Consider the following 21,221-nt stretch of genomic DNA (forward strand, 5'->3'; position numbering starts at 1 on the left):
AAAGAGTATCAAACTTTTTTTTTATTTTACGACTACGTGATGCCAAATTTGATATATAAAAAAATACACTGCTCTTATCTAAGAATTGTTATCTGTATTAAATCCTGTATAATAATAAAATAGAATATTATTAAAATAAATTTTTATTCCATTCTTAATATTCATTAATATTTACAATTCTTGTCTCAAACGCACATGTTCAATAAATCTTATCTTTTCTCTATTATAAAGAAGTGAACTTCGAATTCACGTATACATATTTATTTGGAGAGATTCTTGATATTTTAATAGAGTATTTTATATATAAAATAAAATAAAAAATAGCGCTCGGGTATGAGCATATAATATTAAATTTGAATGCAAGATTTTTAATATTGTAAGAAATAAAACAAGGATGAATAATGGCCTTATCAATTTCAAAGATCAAAAAAACATGAATTGTTCCAATTAAAAGAAACTTTTATGAATAAAACATGTAAAAAGCAATATGGATTAAAAAATCTTATGTGTAAATGGAAGTTACTTAAAAAGTTTCAAACATTTTAAAGACAGTTCTTTTCTTATCTCATACATAAACTAGATAATATATAATTCATTTTTTTATAAATATTTTTTAAGAGTATTATATATATATATATACACACATTAAAGAAATAAAGCATAACTAAAACCTTTCTAAAATTCTAGCACAAGTTCAGTCAGCATTTAAATTTACATTTTTTATGTCTTTCGTATGTATATGATTCACGTTATTTGTTTATGTCATAGTCATCAATGTTTAAAAATCTAAAAGCTTCATGTATTGGAAGCTTAATTTTGCTTATGCATTTACACTGACATTGGCATATGATGTTGGTTCCCAATTTAACTAATAGCAGTAAACTAACGAGTTTTAAAATTAATAATATAATCGTATTGTCAAGACTCGTGGCTTAAAATAACTTGTAAATCATCTGGCAATGTATGCGTAATGTCATTTATTCTTTCTTGAAGTTTCTTTTTGATTGTATCATCAATGGATATATCATTAACGCAACTTTTCTCCAATTTTTGTCGAATTCTAAGAATCATATCCACAACTTCTACTTCTTGCTTTCCTTGTACCCATGTTTTCAAGTCCTATACATTAATAGAATTTAATAAATATGCAAGCTACTCGAACAGCAATTTTTACTAAAACAATAAAAATACATACAGCTTGTGATAATGCTTCCAATTGTATCACCTGTAATTTTTGAGCTAGTTCTGTATATCTGGCATGAAACCAGCCCGAAAAATTAGGTGATCTAAAAAATCGTTTGTATAATCCTACCCAATCTCCCTTTATACCTGTAGTTAATTGAGGTCCCAAACTACTTAACGTAGCTAAAAAGTCATCTTGATTAAATAATTGTGGTATTGGAGTTGCCTAAGATAAACAATTTTTTTTATTAATTTATTTATTTTAATAGTCAAAGATTTTTATATGAATTGAAAAATTATTACTTTGAAGGGTGATATGTCCTTTTGTAAAGGCATAAGACTTGCAATATATCTTTCTAAAGGAATCATAAAACTTTCAGTCAATTCCATCAAGTGACGTTTTAAAAGAGCTGTTTGTGCTTCACCTGGTCTTTTTGTCTGAATACCTCGCAAAAGCTTTTTTAATATTGTTTTATCTTTTTGCAGAAAAGATTTGTATTGTGTATAAACACCTGGTTTTGAATCCAATACTTTGAGATTCTCTGATTTTTTTATTCTATATTTCTGAGTTTCTGAAATATATAATGTATGTAAATATATATATATATATATATATATATATATATATATATATATATATATTCCTTATTTTCATCTGTGGGAAACTTACCATTAGTTCCACCATTACTTATCCTAATAATGTGAGGCCAATGTTGTAGAGTTTTGGCAAAAAATGGATTCGTGACACCTAGTATTACAGCAGGTGGAGTAGGAGCATCTGTGGTATACTCTTTAAATTCAGAATCATGAATCGTAAAATACGGACGATGATCAGCACAATATTTCAATGGTGTTATCATACTAATAAAACAGACCATTAGTAATTCCCAATTTTAGTTGTTCCACAATTATCATTAGTTTTTACCTATATACTTACGCGATAAGTGCTTGAACCATTTCTGAGCATGTAGTTGGCGAGGAAGCCATTACTACAATAGGTTCACTAAGTAATACTAACTCCCACAATAAATGTATATGACTCACTACACTAGCTAAAGTTTTGAACATATCACTTTCGTATGCAGATGTTAAAATTAATCTTCGTGTTGCATGCACATTTGGCGCATGATCCATTGCTGCAATACATGGTACAGCAGCCTTATAATTTTGATTTGGAATGTATGTCTAAAATCAACAAAATGTAATGTAACTATTACATAAAAAAAAATAAATTATTTACAGATATAAAAAATTTTGAATAAATGTTTATGTAATAGCACAAACCTGAAATAAAACACCCATAAGAGGTAAATGAACAATTTGACCAGGACCAGGAAGTGGCCAACGATCTATCTCCCGTATAACTGCTTCCATGACTGCACTTCCACGATCAAAAAATTCTGGTGCAATCAAAGCACACAATTCACAAAATAAATTGATAAATGGCAGTTTTGTGATGATGACAATACTCTGAAGATAATATATATATATATATATGTCTTATTAATTACACGTATACATATTCACTTAAACCTTCCTACTTTTTGGAAATATCCTCTTGGTAAAGATTTGTCTTTAACTTGACGAAAATATACATAGCCCCAGTAATAGTCTTTATCACATTGTAAAAAACAAGGTGTTCTTCTATTATATTCCTGTAAAGCTGGTGTATCTTGAATCATATTTCCATTCTGCCTTATTCTTACATGATATTGTGTATCTCCCATACAACCAGAATTAGAATCAGGAAATGCTAAGTAACATACATTAGATCTTTCTTGTTCAGAGAGTTGTATATGATTTGGATAAACCGCCTATTTCACAAAAATATTTTAATTAAAGGATGTACAATATAGAGGGTGATATATTAAATTTTTTATATGATTACCTCTATAGCTTGACCTAATTCAAGGTCAAAAGTAACGATACATATACAATGCACCCAATTATTAAACCGTTCCCACTTTGCATATACTGTTTCTTCCTTACTATTTGAGATATGTAAGTCTGTATATGTTGAACAAGAGGGAACTGACATTGTTTAATAATAAATAAATTCTTTACTATATTGAGCATTGGTATATAATTATACTTTGATAATGCAACATCACATAGAATTTTTCTATTAATATAATGCTCTTTTGATTTATTAATAATATAACACAATATTATTTTTTACAACAAACTTTGTGTAGATATATGAACATCTGAAAAAATATATTCCATTATTTAATAAAATATAGCGTATGCAAAAAATTTGTATATAAGATTTAGGAACTAAAAACTTACATGATATCACTGTATGTATTATGCATTGTACTATATTTATTGACTATGATCATTTATTAAGAAATATTTAATATTAACAATTATATATTTCTTCATTTCTACATTTATTTTTCTTTGTTCTTTTGAAGGATATTTTAAAATTAATCATTCTAATGCATAATTATGCTATATTAATTCCAGGAAATGCACAGATACAATATCAGATAAATGTTTATTTAATGAATATATGGAAGCATAATAAATGCGTCTATTTCATCGTAATTAATTTTGTCGTAATTAATATTTATTATTTCTCCTTTATGCATTTTTTATATGCTTACGGTACGCTGTTAAGTATGTTCGACTAACTTTTGAAGTAGGAACAGAAATTCGACCATGTGATATGCGCGTAAAATATAAATCAGTGTTTTTATTCACCATAAACAGATGTGAACGTTGATACTCGTAAACACTCTCGCCATTCACTCCAAATTCAGCAGAGAAAGTCTTCATAGTGTTCAATGCTGAGAGCACGGATTCTAACCTCCAAATTCGTGTGCATGCGTGTATATTATTAGAGCTTATTAGATTTACACAGTAAATAGTCGATATATGTAGAAAGAGAAGTGTTTTTTTCGTGTATTGTAATTTCACCGTATGTCACAATAATTCTCCTTCATGTTAGTCTTAAAAAATATATAACATTTTCTTCTTAACAAAGAATCAAGAGCGATCAAGAGCATGATCTTTCTTAAGAATTCAATTGTTCAAAGTATCGGAAACATCCATCACTTGTCACAATCGTCTGAATATTGACGCGGCTTTTTTATGACTATTGAGATTATTTTGAATTATAAATTTTCATTGGTTGATTTTAAGCCCGCCAAAATATGTCAATTTTATCAATTTTGAAATACGATAAAAGTGAAAGAGTTGTACAATATATTCGTGACATGATTTAATAACGACCTTGAGCTTTCAATACTATTCGTGTTCTAATTTAATTCATAATAATGTATTCAGTGAAACTATTTTTCAAACCTAACATTCTTATTTATTTGACACGAATGCCATTTGTGTTTCTAGTAGTGAACACAGTGAAAGGAACTTACGTTCACTTAAACGTTGTTTCCCCTTAATAAATCAGTGACATAGAATCAGACAAACTCGTGATTTCATAACCTTCTCTTCTAATTTCTAATGCGTTTTTACATTTATTATAATATTTGAATTGTTTGCTTAAAAGAATGGCTAATTTAAGTGCATACAAACAACAAATACGACTTATAAAACAATATGCTTTTGAACATAATATATCAGAATCACAAACAACTGAAATGTTTAACAAGTGCTTTCAAATGCTTGAGACAAAATATAGTAAAAAAACTTGGAGTATTTTAAAATTATTAAAATATATTACAACATTTATATTTGCATTATTAATTATTTTCATTGGCCTATATAATCATCCTTCTTATAATACTATGGTATTGAGAAATCTGCAGAGTTCTATTTATCCTGGTTTAAAAATTTTGCGTAAAATAGCTTTACCAATTATTGAAAAATATCCAATGTTGTCAGGTATTATACAAAAATAAGTAATACATTTAAGACATATTGTCAAAATGTTATTTACTTTATATATTTTTTTTTTGTTCATATAGAGTTATATGATGAGTGGTGTTTAGTTGAAAATCAATTTTTTTATGTTAATGATATGGATTGTTGGCCATGTAGTATCACGAGTTCGGTACCTGATCTAACAAACCATAATATAACTAAAACATTTAATATTGGTATTCCTTATACAAAAGCAGAAAATAATGTAGCTGTTAATATGCAAGATTTATCTGAGATATACTGGTATAATAATGATACTTTTAAAGAAGATTCTAATAGAATATTTTCTAATAATGATGCATATCGGTAAGTTATGTTGATAACTTATATTTGATTTTATTATTATTTTATAAATGATGAAAATATAATTTAATTACATAGTACTATCCATGATGTTATGGATAAAAGATTGGACATTTATCCATCCGAGTTTCTTACAACGCATATAACATGGAGAATAAATCGTATGAAACCTGGAAGGATTATACGGAAATTGTTTCCAAAACCTATGGAAACTCCTAATTGGTGGGGACAAAGTATAGAGAAATTTATATTTATCGATGAAGCAAACTCTCCACTTTATTCATTGGTATTAAATTAATAATAAATTGAAATAATAGATGAAAAGAATAAGAAATTCTATGAATTTATTTTAGCCTAGACCTGAATGCAGTAATGTTATATTAAGATTTACTGATGGAGCAAGGTTAATAAAGATGATGCCAAGCTTAGAGTGTCAACAAAATTGCAAAACTTCTACGATTCTTCTTTCAAATGGATACACATGTATGTTTTATCTTTTACATCTATGTTCTACTTTTAATAGAAGGAAACACTTATTTTTATAATTCTTTCAGTATGGTATAATTGGTGGTATTGGCGTCCAATGAGTTTACCAGTTTCTAATTCAACTACTATTTCTATAAGTTATCTTACTTCATTTTGTTAGAATTATATTAAAATTAATAATAAACATGTGCAATATGATACTTTTGCCAAAGTTTATAATAAATTATATATTATAATAAATAATTTTATATTTTGTATCATCACAATTTATTTTATCTGAGACAATAATCTATCTAATATATATATATATATATATATATATATATATATATATATATATATATATATATATGTAAAACTTACATTTGCAAGACTTGTTTGCCTTACATTTTTAGTAATTATTTACATATACTATAATTTATACAAATATAATGAAAAAGGCAACATGCAAATATTTCATAAGAAATTAGAAATTGCTATAAGAAAGGACTTAACAGATTTAAGGAATACAGCAGACCAATATGTCAAGCAGACATATTTGTAAACATCATCAAAAGAATAATAAAATAAATAAAAGAAGTGTTGTAATTCTGCCTAATATGTAATTTAACTAAAAGATACGAATTATTTAAAGTAATAAATCAGATCAAAAATAAATTTTCTCTATTAATATAATACATTTGAAAGTGATCAGATATGTAGAGGAATAAAAAATATATCCTCTTAAATAATAATTTTAGATTAATTACAAGTTTCTTAATAATTACTTTATTAATATGATATATTCCTATATAGGAACATAAAATGCATCTCCAGCAAGCAATCCTGGGGAATGTCACAATATAAATAATTATCACTACCAATTTATTCAAACTTTTCTTTAAGCTTTTGTTTGTATAACACAGGTACTAGAGAAAGCATTGCAAAGATACACAAAATTATCATACTATTCCAGGACCATGCATCACTAGACGAAGTTAAATTATGTAATGTTTGTCCTGCTTGTATTGCGACAAATGATGGTGGTGCAACACCAAAAAATGTACCCACTGTGAAAGGTATTATAGGGACTCCTATTACAGGGCTAGCTAAATTTATGAACCAATTAGGTAAGAGTGGTGTCATTCGAAGAAATAACATATAATTTAAAAGATGATCTCTATGCTTAGCTACCATCACTGTCCATTCATTAGCTTTTTCTGGGAAATATTTATATAATAACTTTCTTCCTAATAATGATGACAGAAGATAACAAAGTGTTGCACCAACTGCACTGCATGTACATACTAGTAAAAGTGCTATAGGAAATCTGAATAAGAATCCAGATAATATCGATAAAAAAATAGATCCAGGAATTGCAAATGTTTGCAAACTGATTTATATATGTAAATATATATATGTAAGGAAAAAGATATGAGAAATATTGATCAAAATTAATGGAATATAAAGTACATTTAAGACAAAGGATACAATATATAAGTAACGAATAGACCTGCCAATACTTCAAAATAATATAAATCCTTATATCTTCCTAATAATTTTCCAAGATTTTTTGCATCTTCTATATGAAAGGGTAATTTCATATATTCCTTCTCTTCTCTGTAAGATAAATAAATATGAAAGAGATTTATCTTAACTTAATGAATATGACAAATTATACAAAAAATATTTCATACTCTGCTAATTCTGGAAAACTCATATAGACATAAGATAGAGCAGTTAGTGACGCAATGAATATCAAAGTAACTGTTAATATAGCCCGTCTTGTTGAAGTTTCTTCATTCATTTTTCTTGACTCTACTGTAAAAATAATCAAATTCAATCTAAAATGACATAAAGTGACATAAAATGTTACAAATTATAGGCTAATAACATGTAATATTTAAAACAATATATAATAACATTAATTAATATATTTAGCCACGTAAGCAAATCGCGAAATAAGTTTAAAACGAACAATATAAAAATATTTTGTTAACATTGATAACTAATACAAATCGATATGATATATAAAAATGATATTTGAATTAATTATTGCAGTTAAAAGATATGAAAATGAGGTTAAGATGATCTTTTAAATACTATTATTTGAGAAATATTACGAATTAATAAAATTCTTAAAAGCAAAGAAAAATAACATGACTATGTGATTATATATACAAATACAAATTTTTCAAAACGATTAATAAAATTATATTAATATTACCAGTATTTGTATTAATTTGTGCACTCATTTTTACGTCGGGTTTTACTTGATATCAGGAAAAACACTTCTTCCATTTATATTATCGAATGATTTACTTAAGATTTATGAATGTCGTATACTGTTTATACCATTTCATGTTACACGAGATACAAGAGCGCTCACTAGCGGCCGTTCAACTTATTAACTACTATACCGCCATATTGTCCCAGAAAAGCGAGTCAACAATTTGTAGCCAATGTCATTAGTAACGATTCTACAAAACTTATTGAATTTCCTACTTTGATTTCATCTCATAGGGGAAGAAAAATTATATATCTATTATACTTCTTATGCAAATTCAAATGCAGAAACAAAACATAATGAGGTACTATTCCAAATATTACTTTTTAATATTGATCTCAAATATTTTTACCGCGCTTCGGTTATATACCTTGTATGATTTGTACTAGTCCGTTAAAAATTTTTCGAAAATGATATTTTTAAATTATTTCTCATATATTCCTTTATTATTTGTGTTTTTATACGAAGAAACGAGAATGTAAATAAGTAAACGAAAAGGAAAATTGGAGTTAAGAAAAGTTAATGAAAATGAGAGACAGAGACAGAGACAGAGAGAGAGAGAGAGAGAGAGAGAGAGAGAGAGAGAGAGAGAGAGAGAGAGAGGTGATAGGTGAAGGTGAGAGAGAGCGAAAGAGAAAGTAGAGAAGGAAAGGGATCTTCGTTTTGAGTGCAGCGATATATGTATTTCTAGCTACAGGCGCCTTTTTTTGATCAGAATTATGAAGAATATTCGATCTATTTTGGTACTTCCTTTCCTTTCCTACATCCCGACTCCTCGGACAGTCGAAAACGTACATACGTAATCTCGAAGTTTGCTATATATCGAATTAAGAGGTAATTATATAACATGTAAATATTAATTACGAATTTGATTAGAAAGAAAGTGATAATCATAATCATTAAGTATAAGCATCGTCTTACATGAATATAAAAAAAAGAATTTTCTATACATAAAAGTTCATAAAATATTCTTGAGTTTTACTTATAGATATATCGGATCATTATAAAAGATCTAAAAAATCGTTTGTGCATTTTATCCAACTTTCCATCACCGTTTGATCCTAAGCGCACTATTACTGAGATACAGACAGTTATTAGGATGACGATCTTTATCTTTGTTTTCATGAAATTCCAGTCACGTAGGACGAAAGGTCGGCACGAGATGCAGAAAGGAGATGGCAGATAGAACGTTGAGAGACGCGGTGCGAGAGAGAAAGAAAGAGGGGGAAATAAAGTCTCTACAGCGAAGATCGCGTAGCGAGGACAAACCGGCATACCAAAGACAGACCAAGTCCAGATGCTGTCTGTCGTACTAAATGCGGCTGTGTGGAGATCATAGAGTACTTTGGGATATCCTGTCCCGGGGAAATCGTTCGACGTGAAACAGGAAGTGGGGACAGATCCTGTGCGAAGTCATACTTTGGAATCCCAGGGGTTAAAACGCTCCACATCGCATGCCTGTGTATCGTCACTGTTAACTTCTTACGTTCCTACTCCTTCGTCCTTAGATTTCTTCATTTGTTTGAAGAAAAGAGACTTTATGCCACACATGAATCTTAAATGTGTGAGTTCATTCATGATCATTTATTTTGAGCAATTTATACCATTCGCTAGAAAACATATTAATAAGGAAATTAATGTCTCCTTTCCAGGCTATTTTTCGAATATCCTGTTTGTATAGATTCTGATTAAAATAGATTTTTAATTATGATTTAGATTCTTTTTAAATGCAAGTACAATAAGGTATGTATAATAAATGTATTAAGTATATAAATATTATTTTGAATTCTTTGATTTATACGTGTATCGATTTTAATGATACAATATAAAATATTTTTTGTTTGAAAGAACAAGTAAAGAAACTAGGATGGACGTATCCAAGATATTATCTCTCTGCATTCAAGCACGTAGACGATTTAGAAACTGGTTGCTCCTTCGTTATTCCCAGAGATGCATCGGTCAGCCTACGAAAGGAATGGTGGTCACTTGGGAAGAAGTAGGGTTGATCGTCCAGGTAAGAATTATGTACCTATATATATATATATATATATATATATATATATATATATATATATAATACTAGTTGGAGAGAACCCGTCGAGAAACTACTTCACCTCCAAGTTTTCTTTCTCTTTTTCTCTCCCTTTCTTTTCCCCCCATCCCCACCCCTTTCTTTCTTTCCACCGACAGAGATTTCCTCTCCTACGATCTCTCTCCCCCCACCCCATCGACCTCGGTTTCTACCATCTCCCTCTTTCTCTCTTTCTTTCATTCTTTCTTGTTTCTCTCGTATACGCTTTTGCCTCGTCTCTTCTAGTCTCTATCTTCGTTTCTCTCACTCTAGACTCTCGCGGTTATGTCGTGGGCGGAAATTAGTATAACTCGTCGGACTAGTCGCGTTGCGACCGCGCGTTAGTACGCACGTACTTCGAAAGAAACGTCGAGAAGAAATACAAGAAGAAAAATATCACATCTCTGTATTTTTTAAAAATGTCCTCTTCTTTTTCCCCTTTCTTCGTCTTATCTAATATCTATTAAACAGAGGGTGATCGTGTGTGTTGTGATAACAATGAATTAATTTTTTGTTTTATTTTTGTGCATGAACTACGACACTAAATCAAGTATCAACAAAAACTGACAGACTATCCTTAGTGATACGTGAATTTTTATTTTCTAGACTCTACATCAATTTCGTGTGTTCAATTGGGTGCTGTGATTAAAAGAGAATCATAAAAAAAAAAGAAAAGAAATTTTTTTTAATTTCCTCGACTCCGCGACGATGAGGACAAGGATTACATCATGACAGAGCCGAAACTGAAGGCAGCGTAAGTGTTTTTATTGATCGATCGATTAATATTTTCAATTTTTATGATCGAAGAAATGTATTAAACGTTCGTGTTATAATCAACTTAACGAAATTTTTATAGGACCGGATAGATTTTGTCTGACTCGTAACTTCCTTGTAATCAATTGATCCTTACCGGTATCGTAATTAAAAGGGTGTCGACTTTAAAGTCGCTTCAATAGGGCTCTAGAAACCTATGTATCTCTACTTGCTCACAATGAATAACTTAAGTGTCTATTAGAAATATTTAACAAATTATATATAAGTTGTCAAATATTTTCTATAATTCAATTTTAGAGTAAATAGTATAAACGTTTTTAAAGATCGTGAAAAGATCTACTGTTTACATGATGACAGAGACAAGCGAAGACAACGTGCGTTTATGAATTATGCAAGTAGTACACGTGTTTGCTCTTCCGTGTAGTGTGCCGTATATTTCACCGAATTCACAACACTCAAGGAATTATCTTACGATTCCTCGTATAGTGTGGATTCGAGCAAACTATACGATGAACAATATCGTGTAATGATGAAACTCGTGTGAATTTGTAATTAGGATGTAATTCAATATAACTGTATTGGTTAGTTAACGACGATTTAATGTTTTTTGATCTCCTAACGAGTAAGATTTCAAAAATATTTGATATTTATTTGAATAATTTTTATCGGGATAGTAATACTTTTTCAAATAGTAAATAAAATTTAAACTACATTGATACATTACAGTACTAAAATACGTCAGAATAATTTTATATAATTAAAGTACTAAGGTACTAAAATAAATTACTTTAATAATTAATGTACGCTATAATAATAAAGTAAATCGTTTTAATAATTAAAGTAATAATTAAAATACATTACACAGTATTATATATAAAGTATAATACAGAAATACATTAGTACATTAAAAGTACTAGTAATAGTATATAGTATTTGACTACATTGTTATAAAAATAGTAATAAAATTATTCAGATAAATATAGAGTATTTTTTGATCTTTCAACGAGCAAAATTTGTATTATATTTAAACGATCATAATGATTTTAATATCGTGAAATTTTTAAGCAATTTTTCAAACTATACATTAGGAGTTATCGTTAAGTGACCAATCACTAAAATAAAGTATCAAAAGAAAATTCAAAATAGACATTTCAAGCGTGAGATACCACAGGCATTATTTTCAAAACGAATGCCAATGAAATGAACTCTAGCTTGTGTTTATCGCGTTAAATTCAAATTCCTCGATCGTATCCTACGTGGTGGTTGACGTGCACGAAACACGTGGCTATGGCTCGCGCCGAAGTAAAGTTATTTTTTTTCGATGTTTATTGAAGTCTCTTTTGAAAATAAACAATGCCAGACACCGTAGAAAAGCAAGAGGAAATTCTTTCTATCTTTTGCATCGTGTCAATGGAAGCAAACTGTGCCCACTCCTTCCGAATCCCATTCATCGAGTTTCGTCTTAAAGATATTTAATATTTGCTCTCTCTATTAATCTCTCTCTCTCTCTCTCTCTCTCTCTCTTTCTCCTTCGTTTCGCAAATTAATGAGGAGCCAGATTACTTAAATCTTACACGTATTTCTGACTCAATATTTAGTATTGAATGGAATTCAAAGTATGAATCTTGTAAATGGAGGACACACATACGAGTACTTAACGGTTTCTCTTATCGATGATATTAGGCATGCGTGTCGTGCGATAGAATAGCAGAGATTATACTTCTACAAGACGTTAGAAGAAGATGATCAAAAAGAAAAAAAGGAATTTCTTGCAAAATTGGCAATGTTTACATCGTTTTCGTGTAAAAAGAGATATCTATTACGTCGTTCTTTCGAAGATGCCGAAGATTGTTAGTCGAAGCATGCTTTTGCGCAAGGGCCTTCGATAATCCATAAATAAAATAAACAGAGATTGAAATCCTCATCACGAAGAGACGAATTCGGCGGAGGGATTGCATTTGCATCGTCGACTCTCACGAGCGAGCGAATCGAAGCGTTGCATTTTGATTGCGCCGTCCGCACACGCGCATCGAGTTTGCGCGCGAGAAAGCGAACTAGCCAACGAATACTTATTGTACACATAGGACGACGACGACGATGATCGAATATATATATATGTGTATGTGTGTATATGTTGCGCCCTCGAGAAATATGACACGTGCGCACAAGCAATTTTAAGTAGGCGAAGAGAAACTACCGAGTACCATACATGGCGAAGCAACTTATTGTATTTTCTTCAGCTACTCTCGTTTCTACTTCACATTTGCTTTCGTGACTGCACAAACCGGATAACAACCTACAAAGAGAAAGAAAAGAATAACATAAGAGATACTTCCTCCTTTTGCTAAGCTAATATCTAATCACTTTAGTCATTTGCATATTATGTGTTCTGACAAATAACGGTTTTGAAGGAAATATACAATTTTATTGTTGAATTTCTACGAATAGTTATTAACAAACGTTTTATAATTCAGTTTATATATTTTATATACCGAGATATACAAGCGATTGCGACTAATCTCTTCTTGCTAATAGTTTTTTATTTCTTTTTTATTTTAAGATTTTGATCTGTTCTCTTAATTTGTAGAAAATGAGAAAAGTTTCAACAGAATGCTCTATAATAGGCACGAATGCATTCATAAGTACTTGTAATGTACGCGCATGAAAGCACAGACTCGTGTATCAGCGATGACGTAGATGGATCGCGATTCAACTGCGGATGTAATTACATCGAGAACGAGCCGGAAGTGGAAACGGTCCGAACGCTTTTGCCGCTTAAAGAGAGTCTTTATACGGACGAGTTACGTCGATCGGTTGCGATCGACGTTTGGCTTTCAACATTTTCTCGTTCTCTCTTACTCTCTTTTGCTATCTCCGTGGGGTTAAAAACTCCCTGCGGAGATTGGATGACGTGCGGTTTATAGCGCACTAATCAAACATGTAAGATCTGCTGTTCGTCTCTTGTGTAGATCTCGATGCATCTATATGTGTGTATTTGTGCCGAATTTTATTTTAAGAGAAAAAGATCTCAATCACAAGAAATTTTATTACTTTTTCTTTTCTATGTTTTTTTTTTTTTTCTTTCTCTACAAATGTCGAGAAATTTCATTTTGATCGTAGAACGAAGTCAATTCGTAGAACTCGTATTTGTGCTTTACGTGCGAACACGAACGTGACTTCAATACTTTGGAAAGAACTACTCGATGTCTTTGGAGACAAGGTACAATAAGAATACTTGGACGTTCCCACTTTATGCGTCGCCATGAATCTTTAAAATTCTTTCGAACGGCGACTTCTCTGAACTATGTAACGATTCAACCATTGTTAAAGTTTCTACGAGAAAGAGAGAGAGAGAGAGAGAGAGAGAGAGAGAGAGAGAGAGAGAGAGAGAGAGAGAGAGAGAGAAAAGAAAAAGAGACGAGCTTATTTATTTGCATGAAACGTTTGAAATACGCAAAAAGAGCTCGTGCTAACGTAATCTTTACATCGAGGCATGTACCGGCTACTCGCGTCGATTAATTTGAATAATGGCAAGCCATTCGCTTTAAGTTTATGCTCACATATGTAATCTGACCACGCATGCATAAAATTCGAAAACGAGAAACAAAGGGACGAGTACTATATAATGCATCGATTTCAAGTGCTGCATGTGTATGTCGTGTTTGTATGTATATATAAATCATTTTTTATTTATATGAATTTAAGTTATCTAAAGAAGAATCTGAGAAACAGCTATCTAATGTATTCGTTGGTTAATCGCATGTACAGTAATCAATGATTACAAGTAACATGATCTATAATGCCAAACTGGTACGCCGACTGCCAACAATGGCGATTCATTACGCATTATAATGACAACAACGGTTTTATAATCGTCGTGTGGGACGACAGATCCTTGTCACGTGGTGTAGGTCAAAGAAATGAACGAATTTCAATGTACCAATCACCGTTTGAACACGAACTTTCAATCGACATAACGCTTGTAATAAAAACAATTGTCATTGTAATGTATTTTCAGGTGATGCCAAAGGAATCTTGTTGCGGGTTACTGGTAACCCTAGTGCCGTTATTCGTCGGTGTCTGTGATCTCGCCGGCGCGATATCCGGTTCCCAGTATCCGGTGTGTAAGCCAGGTCTAGAATTCTGGTCCACCGAACGTGCATCTTGTTGGCCCTGCACGAGATGCGCACCAAAGTTCACATTGAGTCCTTGCGCTGTGCATCAAGACGCGATTTGTGGACCACTCTCAGCTTTGGAGCTTGACTGGTCTTTTCTGTCAACGAGGAAGAGACCTGAGAACGGACAGAGACGTTTGGAAGCGGTGACGTCAAAGATGCTCTGGCGATTTCCGGATTTAGATCAACAACAACAAAAACAATCGCAGGAGCAACAACATCAACAGGAGTTAAGACAGGAAACGAGAAGTCTCGTCGATGCTACTTACGACGACGAAATAAACGTGGGAGACGTTGACGAGTTCTCTTCTCAAGAACAAAAAGTAAAGAACGAGAATCGTAACCTCGTATATAGACTTCTAAAGTTTCTCTTTTTTAATTTCGATAGCTGTCGGTTAGTATAATATACGAGGGCTTTACAGACAAACGTTTTAGAGACACACGTTTTACTTTCGCAGAGGCCATATGACCCTCGAGAGAGGAGAAAATCGAACATCGAAGGATCTCTTTCATGGGATTGGCAGACTGCCGCCCTTGTACTCGCGGTATGTGCCTGTGTGGTGTTCTTTTTGGTAGCAGGCTGTTCGGCCTTGGTTTATGCGAGACAATGGCGAAGGATGAAAAAGAATTTTGAACCAGGTACATGTGTATTTCTTATCATATTCTCTTACTAATTCATAGTTTTCAAATCAATACAACGTTTAAGTCGGCTTGCCTCGAAGGACAAACGAAGATACACGGCTTCCTCTCTTATCGACATTGGAAATCGACATCGAGCATGTTCGCCATTAAACGTTATCCTTCCTGCGCTCGAAAGGACCGGCATTTTGTGCGGCAAAGCAAAAGGGCTCGACTACGGGCCCTAGGGAAGTACGCGTAAACGTATACTCCGCGAGTCCTTTAAAATGCAAGGCGAGATTTTCTTCATTAGAGGGCTGATCACGGCCTCTCCTCACCTTGGCTCGACCTACCGCGCCCGGATATGACGTCGCCACGTCCAACGCGCTCAACGTACCATCGCCCACGCTGTCACTATCGCGTACACCGTTCCGCGTTTACTATATCTACTTATAACCAGGGCCGTACTTAGTACGATCGAATTATGATCGAATTTCTAAACTTTTTCTCATGAGAAATGAACAGACAACGTTTATCCAATCATACTTATTTTTATGATCAACAATCATGTTACTTCTTTTTTTTATCATAAACAATGGACAATACTTTTTTTTTAATTCAAATTACCTTCGATCAACATTGACATAGTAATTATTAAGGATTAGATTTTCTAGTAATTACAAATTACTACGTAAGAGTTAATCGAAGATAATCCAATTTTTTCTTATCTGATTGAATAACATTTCAAATCGATGTTAAAGCGATTGTATGCAAAGTATTACTCTTCAAAACGTTTCTCCTTTACAATCGTTACTATAGAATAAAAAAGAAAAAGAGTGTAAGTCGCGTAACGTTCTTATGATCTATGGTGCACGTGTATACGAGGCTACTACATGCATTTGCATAACGAGCATTACGCAGAACTCTTTCTCGCCGGAACACCTCCCCACTATTGAAGTCGTGTATCGTGCCACGTATCGCGTGCACGTTTGTGGGAACCGATTCAAGCACGATTCGTTAATGAAGTTCGTATGAATGGAGCTTCGTTACCGGCGTCCTTTCTACTATCAAACATGTATAACGTGAAATTAGTGACACGTAAAGTATTATAATCGTGCTAATATAAAAGATGACGTATAAATTCGATAATCTCTGCTATGGTTTTATAACGATCTATATAAAGATACAATACATTGAGAATTAGATTTAAAATGCGAGAAATGCAATTGAGATGTGAAAATTATATTGATTTAAAACGACAAGCAGTGTCATTAATAACGTTAATAACAATAATTGTTCTCTATAGAAATATAAATAAGAATCAAATTTGAAATGTAAAAATCAAATTAATGGCACGCATACAATAGCAATAATTATAACGTTTTAATAGAATAATTTGAATTGATTCTTTCTAACGGATTCGATCGTAGATAATAAGTATTCATTTGTAATCGGTACCGTTTCATTACGTCTAATGGTCGGCCCACCCGGGGTTACTGATTCTGATTAGGCACAATATGGAGAGGACTTATAAAAGACGTCCCGCTTAAGTCTCAACCTATTAGGAGTAAGCAGCTGTCTAAAATGGGCCTTGAGAAAGCTAAGGCACGCATTCCATGGCCATTCATGCCACATTCCACCTTGACTAAACTCGATGCAATCAAAGATTATATGTCCGAGCAATTCATCGTGCGATTTCATAAGCGTTCTTTATATTTTGCAAGACTCAACTCTTTCTTACTTGATGTTGTTATGTTATTGTAATCGTAAGTTATTAATAATTATTCTTTTTTCTTTCAGTTGGTCTCGAAGAAATCTCTGCCCGATTAAACGTTATGGTAAAGGCAGAATTAGCGGAACTGGTTGCAGGTGCACCGATGAGTCCAGGTGATCCAGAAACCAGGTGTCAGTACCTTGAGAAATTATTAGGTAAGCATTTGAAAATTATGCGTATTTCATAGTATCTGTTCGATTCTTAAAAGCTATCATCGGTGAAATTTCACCTCAAAAAGATAAGAGATACAAAGCGTAATTAATTTGTCCTAACTACTATAATGTTATTTGCAATCATTATATATCAGTATAGTATATACTATTAGCATATTATAATACATTTTCTCTGTATACACCTACTAAATTTTTTCTTTCTTATTGCTCTCTAAAATAGAAAATAATAATAATATTATACATATAACTTGTATAATATACATTTGTGTATACATTTTTTCATACAGATGTAAACTTCTTTTCTTATTGCTTTCAATAAAATAAAAGATAATATATTGTGGTAAAATTTCACTTATGATAGCATTAACGTCATTTCTTTTCTTTTCTTTTTTTAATAATAACTTTTAAAGGGTTAATCTCATACAAGAATCATAAAGGACAACTTGAAGCAGATTTTTCTACAATATATACTTATATACCAGTAGAGATATCACGTGGCGTATATCGTTCGTGTTTATTCATTCGCTAAGTGCATATTACATTAATCTAAAGCCCCATTTTGATTCTGACCCTCAGTGTAGATGTACTTGCGTACGCATTCGCGACGAACGCTTTGCGAAGAATGATCGAGGCGAGTATGCGAGAGATAAATGGATGGAGTATGGGTAGGGGTAGAGTATGGCAGGGTAGGGAAGTGGGAGAGAGGGATTTCAAAGAGAGCGTAAATAATAAATTCATTTGATTCGAACCGCGGTTGAATGTGCTTCACGCGTATACGTCACGTACGTTGTGGGAGAGAACGTGTAAAGAACTTATCCTCGATAATGATCCTTGACTAGAATCGACCTTTTACGAAATTCATTCAATCGATCGTTTCCTGGGGTTTGATCCTATGAATGAAATGAAATTCATTGCTTAAATTATATTTAAAAATTATTAATATCGTAATTTCAAGATTTATTAAAGTGGATCAGCCTATATAAAAATATAACAACGTTAATCTGTTAACTGAAATGATTTTTGATCTATGAACGTAGATCTATAAAATTTATCTGAATTAAAAGTAAAATAAAACAAATCAAGATAAAAAGGTTCGATTAATGAATTGCGAAAAGAAAAATTAAAAAGTATTGATAATGTCTTCTTAATAGGAATTAAAATTATTCATAACGCCATAAAACTTTGAGAGAGCATATTGTGATATCTACTTTTGTTAAGTTTCACTTTATCTTGTCACAAATTTTTTTATTATTACTTTATATATATTCCTTAAGTATAAGTTACATTATACCAAATATATACATATATATATATATATATACATATAATTTATATTAATATAAGTAAATAATACTGTTAAATAACTTTTACATTATATAATTTTGTTTGTAAATCTGCAAAAACATGGATTCTAGAGAATTAAATCTTTTTCAGTTAACAGGTTAATGATAATTGTAATGGTATAATATAATTATTATTATAAACGAGTATAAAAAGAACTTTGAATATAAACTTGACCAATTCATTAAGTATTAGAATATTAACAAAAATAGTATAGAACAATCATGTTATTAATTTTCATAAGAACAAGTTTGAAAAGAAGTCGTCCAAATTATTTGAAGGCAAATTTATGAATGAAATATTAGTTGTCATCATTTTAAACGAATAAAATCAAAAATACAATAATACTTGCTGAAGTAGAAGGACAATAAACGAAAAGATAATGATCATGCGATATGCCAGGACGCAATGTTTGACTTATAGCTTACGCTCCTGGTATATTTCAGGAAACAGTCGGGGTTGTTTGTAGTACTCGTAAAATAGACGAGACGATAGCAAAGTTGTGGCTAGATGCCATGGCCTTTGGGAATCTCTTACGTGGCCTTTAGAAGGGTAAGGCATACACTTCGGCTTAATTATTTATCACATAATAAAACAAAATGACGTGATTGTTTCTAACGTTTATATGCCTTCATTCATTTTCAACTCGGTACTCTTACCTCTAACTTTAGAATCTCATCGTTGAGAGAACATGCACCAGTTTGCATTTTCGAGATTGACGCGCGTGATGCTGAAAATCAAGCTTAGCGTCCAATTTTAGGTTCAACATTAGACGATATATCGTATATACGTTTCGTAGATATATATATGTATGTGTATAAATTGATTCGATCGTTCGAGAAATACGAACACGTTTAACGAATTGATTAGAAATAAAAGAGAAAACACAGGAAGTATATATCGTTAGATAAATATCAATTGAGAATTAGAAAGAGAGAAGGGAGAGAGAAAGAGAGAGTCCTTATATATGTACGAAACGTATGTACATTAATTCGATCAATGCCAATAATCCAATCGTTCGAGAAATTCTAGCACGTTTAGCAAATTAATTTGAAGTAAATGAGTGAACAGGAAGTATATATATATTGTTAGATAAATATCGATTGGGAAAGAGAGACAGATAGAGATAAATAGAAAGAGAGAGAGAGAGAGAGAGAGAGAAAGAGAGAGCCCTTGAACAACGTAGGTGAATTGGGGAAGTACTCGGTTTGGTTGATTGGCCGGTCGATCGCACTTGTTTCCTCTTGCTTACAGACCGGAAACGCGAAACTCCGGTGATGGCTGGTTGGCCGGAAGTGGGTGGGAACCTCTACATCGAGGAAGGGGAGACACCGAGAAGCAAACGTTCACAAATCGCGCGGATTCATCGAAACATCGAAACGATTCTCAGCCACAAGACGAACGTCATTGATTGATCGAACAAAATCAAGAGAGAGAGAGAGAGAGAGAGAGAGAGAGAGAGAGAGAGAGAAGAGAGAAAAAGAGAATGAAAAATCTTTAAAAGGTTTATTCTCTCGCATCTTGCTGGATGCTGGAGGAACGATGACGTATTGGAAGGATCTCTCTACGATGCACAAAGTGTTTTGTACACAGTTATCGAGAGGTATATATCGTTCTTCTTACCCTCCATTCTTCCCCTTCACCCTTTCCTTCTTCTCGATCGATAACATGATGGAATGTACGATACGAGAATATATTTTCAGAGAATTACGTCATGATCTAATTCTTTATTGCCATTTTATAAAGTAAACGACGCTTGTGTGTCAAGATTATGAACTTATGGTGTGTATGTATATTCTTCTCCGCCTTTCTTTTTCTACACCTGGTTCCTGATATAATTATAAGAAATTTTCGAAGAAAACTTGATAAGAGAGTATATCCTCTTATATATTATTGGTCCCGAAACTCGAGTGAAACTCGAGCAACGAGAGACCGCTTAGCTCTTCCAGAGGAGAGGATTTCTTCAAATTTATTTATTTTTCTCTCTCGTAGCTTTAATACGCAAGGAAAAAAAAAACGAAAAATAAAGTGGAAACTTTGTAATATAACACGAGCCTTTGTATTCATACACGCGACACGATTATTAAAAAAATAAAGTGTATAAATATGTAGAGGCAATCGTTGTCTGATTGTATACACTAATCTCCTTTGAATCCTTTTACTTTTCCAA

The 21,221-nt window shown here is 31.9% G+C and overlaps 4 protein-coding genes and 1 long non-coding RNA gene across 8 annotated transcripts; 3 read left to right on the forward strand and 2 right to left on the reverse strand.

Annotated features, from left to right (window-relative positions):
• Positions 1-125: 125 nt before the first annotated feature.
• Positions 126-3,338, reverse strand: LOC122632627 (protein DENND6A). 2 transcript variants are annotated; one of them, XM_043819667.1, is made up of 8 exons: positions 3,071-3,338; positions 2,724-2,996; positions 2,467-2,652; positions 2,120-2,367; positions 1,853-2,043; positions 1,486-1,754; positions 1,196-1,408; positions 126-1,119 (listed from the first exon to the last, which is right to left on the reverse strand). In XM_043819667.1, exons 1-8 carry the CDS (start codon positions 3,218-3,220, stop codon positions 919-921), a joined length of 1,731 nt encoding a protein of 576 aa, XP_043675602.1. In that variant the 5' UTR covers positions 3,221-3,338; the 3' UTR covers positions 126-918. The 2 variants fall into 2 exon arrangements, with proteins under 2 accessions (XP_043675602.1, XP_043675601.1); XM_043819666.1 differs by having other exon boundaries at positions 2,467-2,650; positions 2,716-2,996.
• A 398-nt stretch (positions 3,339-3,736) lies between these two features.
• On the forward strand, positions 3,737-6,116 carry LOC122632632. Its single transcript, XM_043819674.1, has 5 exons — positions 3,737-5,031; positions 5,115-5,376; positions 5,452-5,659; positions 5,727-5,856; positions 5,928-6,116. Exons 1-5 carry the CDS (start codon positions 4,698-4,700, stop codon positions 6,017-6,019), a joined length of 1,026 nt encoding a protein of 341 aa, XP_043675609.1. The 5' UTR covers positions 3,737-4,697; the 3' UTR covers positions 6,020-6,116.
• Positions 6,117-6,611: 495 nt separating this feature from the next.
• On the reverse strand, positions 6,612-8,223 carry LOC122632634 (transmembrane protein 41 homolog). 2 transcript variants are annotated; one of them, XM_043819679.1, is made up of 4 exons: positions 8,066-8,223; positions 7,536-7,656; positions 7,330-7,458; positions 6,612-7,231 (listed from the first exon to the last, which is right to left on the reverse strand). In XM_043819679.1, exons 1-4 carry the CDS (start codon positions 8,091-8,093, stop codon positions 6,724-6,726), a joined length of 786 nt encoding a protein of 261 aa, XP_043675614.1. In that variant the 5' UTR covers positions 8,094-8,223; the 3' UTR covers positions 6,612-6,723. The 2 variants fall into 2 exon arrangements, with proteins under 2 accessions (XP_043675614.1, XP_043675613.1); XM_043819678.1 differs by having other exon boundaries at positions 7,536-7,659; positions 8,066-8,221.
• A 50-nt stretch (positions 8,224-8,273) lies between these two features.
• On the forward strand, positions 8,274-10,133 carry LOC122632636. The gene is made up of 3 exons (XR_006327906.1): positions 8,274-8,429; positions 9,261-9,868; positions 9,974-10,133. It is a non-coding gene; the product is annotated as an uncharacterized LOC122632636 (long non-coding RNA).
• Positions 10,134-10,464: 331 nt separating this feature from the next.
• On the forward strand, positions 10,465-21,169 carry LOC122632633. Of its 2 annotated transcripts, XM_043819676.1 has the most exons (5): positions 10,476-10,950; positions 14,989-15,468; positions 15,604-15,784; positions 17,564-17,692; positions 20,306-21,169. In XM_043819676.1, the coding sequence occupies exons 2-5, from the start codon at positions 14,992-14,994 to the stop codon at positions 20,464-20,466; spliced, it is 948 nt and encodes a 315-aa protein (XP_043675611.1). In that variant the 5' UTR covers positions 10,476-10,950; positions 14,989-14,991; the 3' UTR covers positions 20,467-21,169. The 2 variants fall into 2 exon arrangements, with proteins under 2 accessions (XP_043675612.1, XP_043675611.1); XM_043819677.1 differs by lacking the exons at positions 17,564-17,692; positions 20,306-21,169 and adding an exon at positions 15,868-17,367 and having other exon boundaries at positions 10,465-10,950.
• The last annotated feature ends 52 nt before the right edge of the window (positions 21,170-21,221 follow it).

Source organism: Vespula pensylvanica, chromosome 10 (genome assembly GCF_014466175.1).
Source record: "Vespula pensylvanica isolate Volc-1 chromosome 10, ASM1446617v1, whole genome shotgun sequence".
Lineage (NCBI taxonomy): Eukaryota > Metazoa > Arthropoda > Insecta > Hymenoptera > Vespidae > Vespula > Vespula pensylvanica.

Excerpts from the sequence above, each read along its gene's own strand:
- LOC122632634 (XM_043819678.1), bottom strand. The coding sequence starts at position 8,093 with ATGAGTGCACAAATTAATACAAATACTG. Across the intron at positions 7,459-7,535 it reads AGTTTTCCAGAATTAGCAGA|AGAAGAGAAGGAATATATGA; the intron begins GTATGAAATATT and ends TTTATCTTACAG. Across the intron at positions 7,232-7,329 it reads CTATTCGTTACTTATATATT|TTTGCAAACATTTGCAATTC; the intron begins GTATCCTTTGTC and ends TATATAAATCAG.
- LOC122632633 (XM_043819676.1), top strand. The coding sequence starts at position 14,992 with ATGCCAAAGGAATCTTGTTGCGGGTTACTGGTAACCCTAGTGCCGTTA. Across the intron at positions 15,469-15,603 it reads TCTCTTCTCAAGAACAAAAA|AGGCCATATGACCCTCGAGA; the intron begins GTAAAGAACGAG and ends TTACTTTCGCAG. Across the intron at positions 15,785-17,563 it reads GAAAAAGAATTTTGAACCAG|TTGGTCTCGAAGAAATCTCT; the intron begins GTACATGTGTAT and ends TTTTTCTTTCAG.
- LOC122632632 (XM_043819674.1), top strand. The coding sequence starts at position 4,698 with ATGGCTAATTTAAGTGCATACAAACAACAAATACGACTTATAAAACAA. Across the intron at positions 5,032-5,114 it reads AAAATATCCAATGTTGTCAG|AGTTATATGATGAGTGGTGT; the intron begins GTATTATACAAA and ends TTGTTCATATAG. Across the intron at positions 5,660-5,726 it reads ACTCTCCACTTTATTCATTG|CCTAGACCTGAATGCAGTAA; the intron begins GTATTAAATTAA and ends AATTTATTTTAG.
- LOC122632627 (XM_043819666.1), bottom strand. The coding sequence starts at position 3,220 with ATGTCAGTTCCCTCTTGTTCAACATATACAGACTTACATATCTCAAAT. Across the intron at positions 1,755-1,852 it reads AAGTAATGGTGGAACTAATG|AAACTCAGAAATATAGAATA; the intron begins GTAAGTTTCCCA and ends TATATATTTCAG. Across the intron at positions 1,120-1,195 it reads TGGAAGCATTATCACAAGCT|GACTTGAAAACATGGGTACA; the intron begins GTATGTATTTTT and ends ATTAATGTATAG.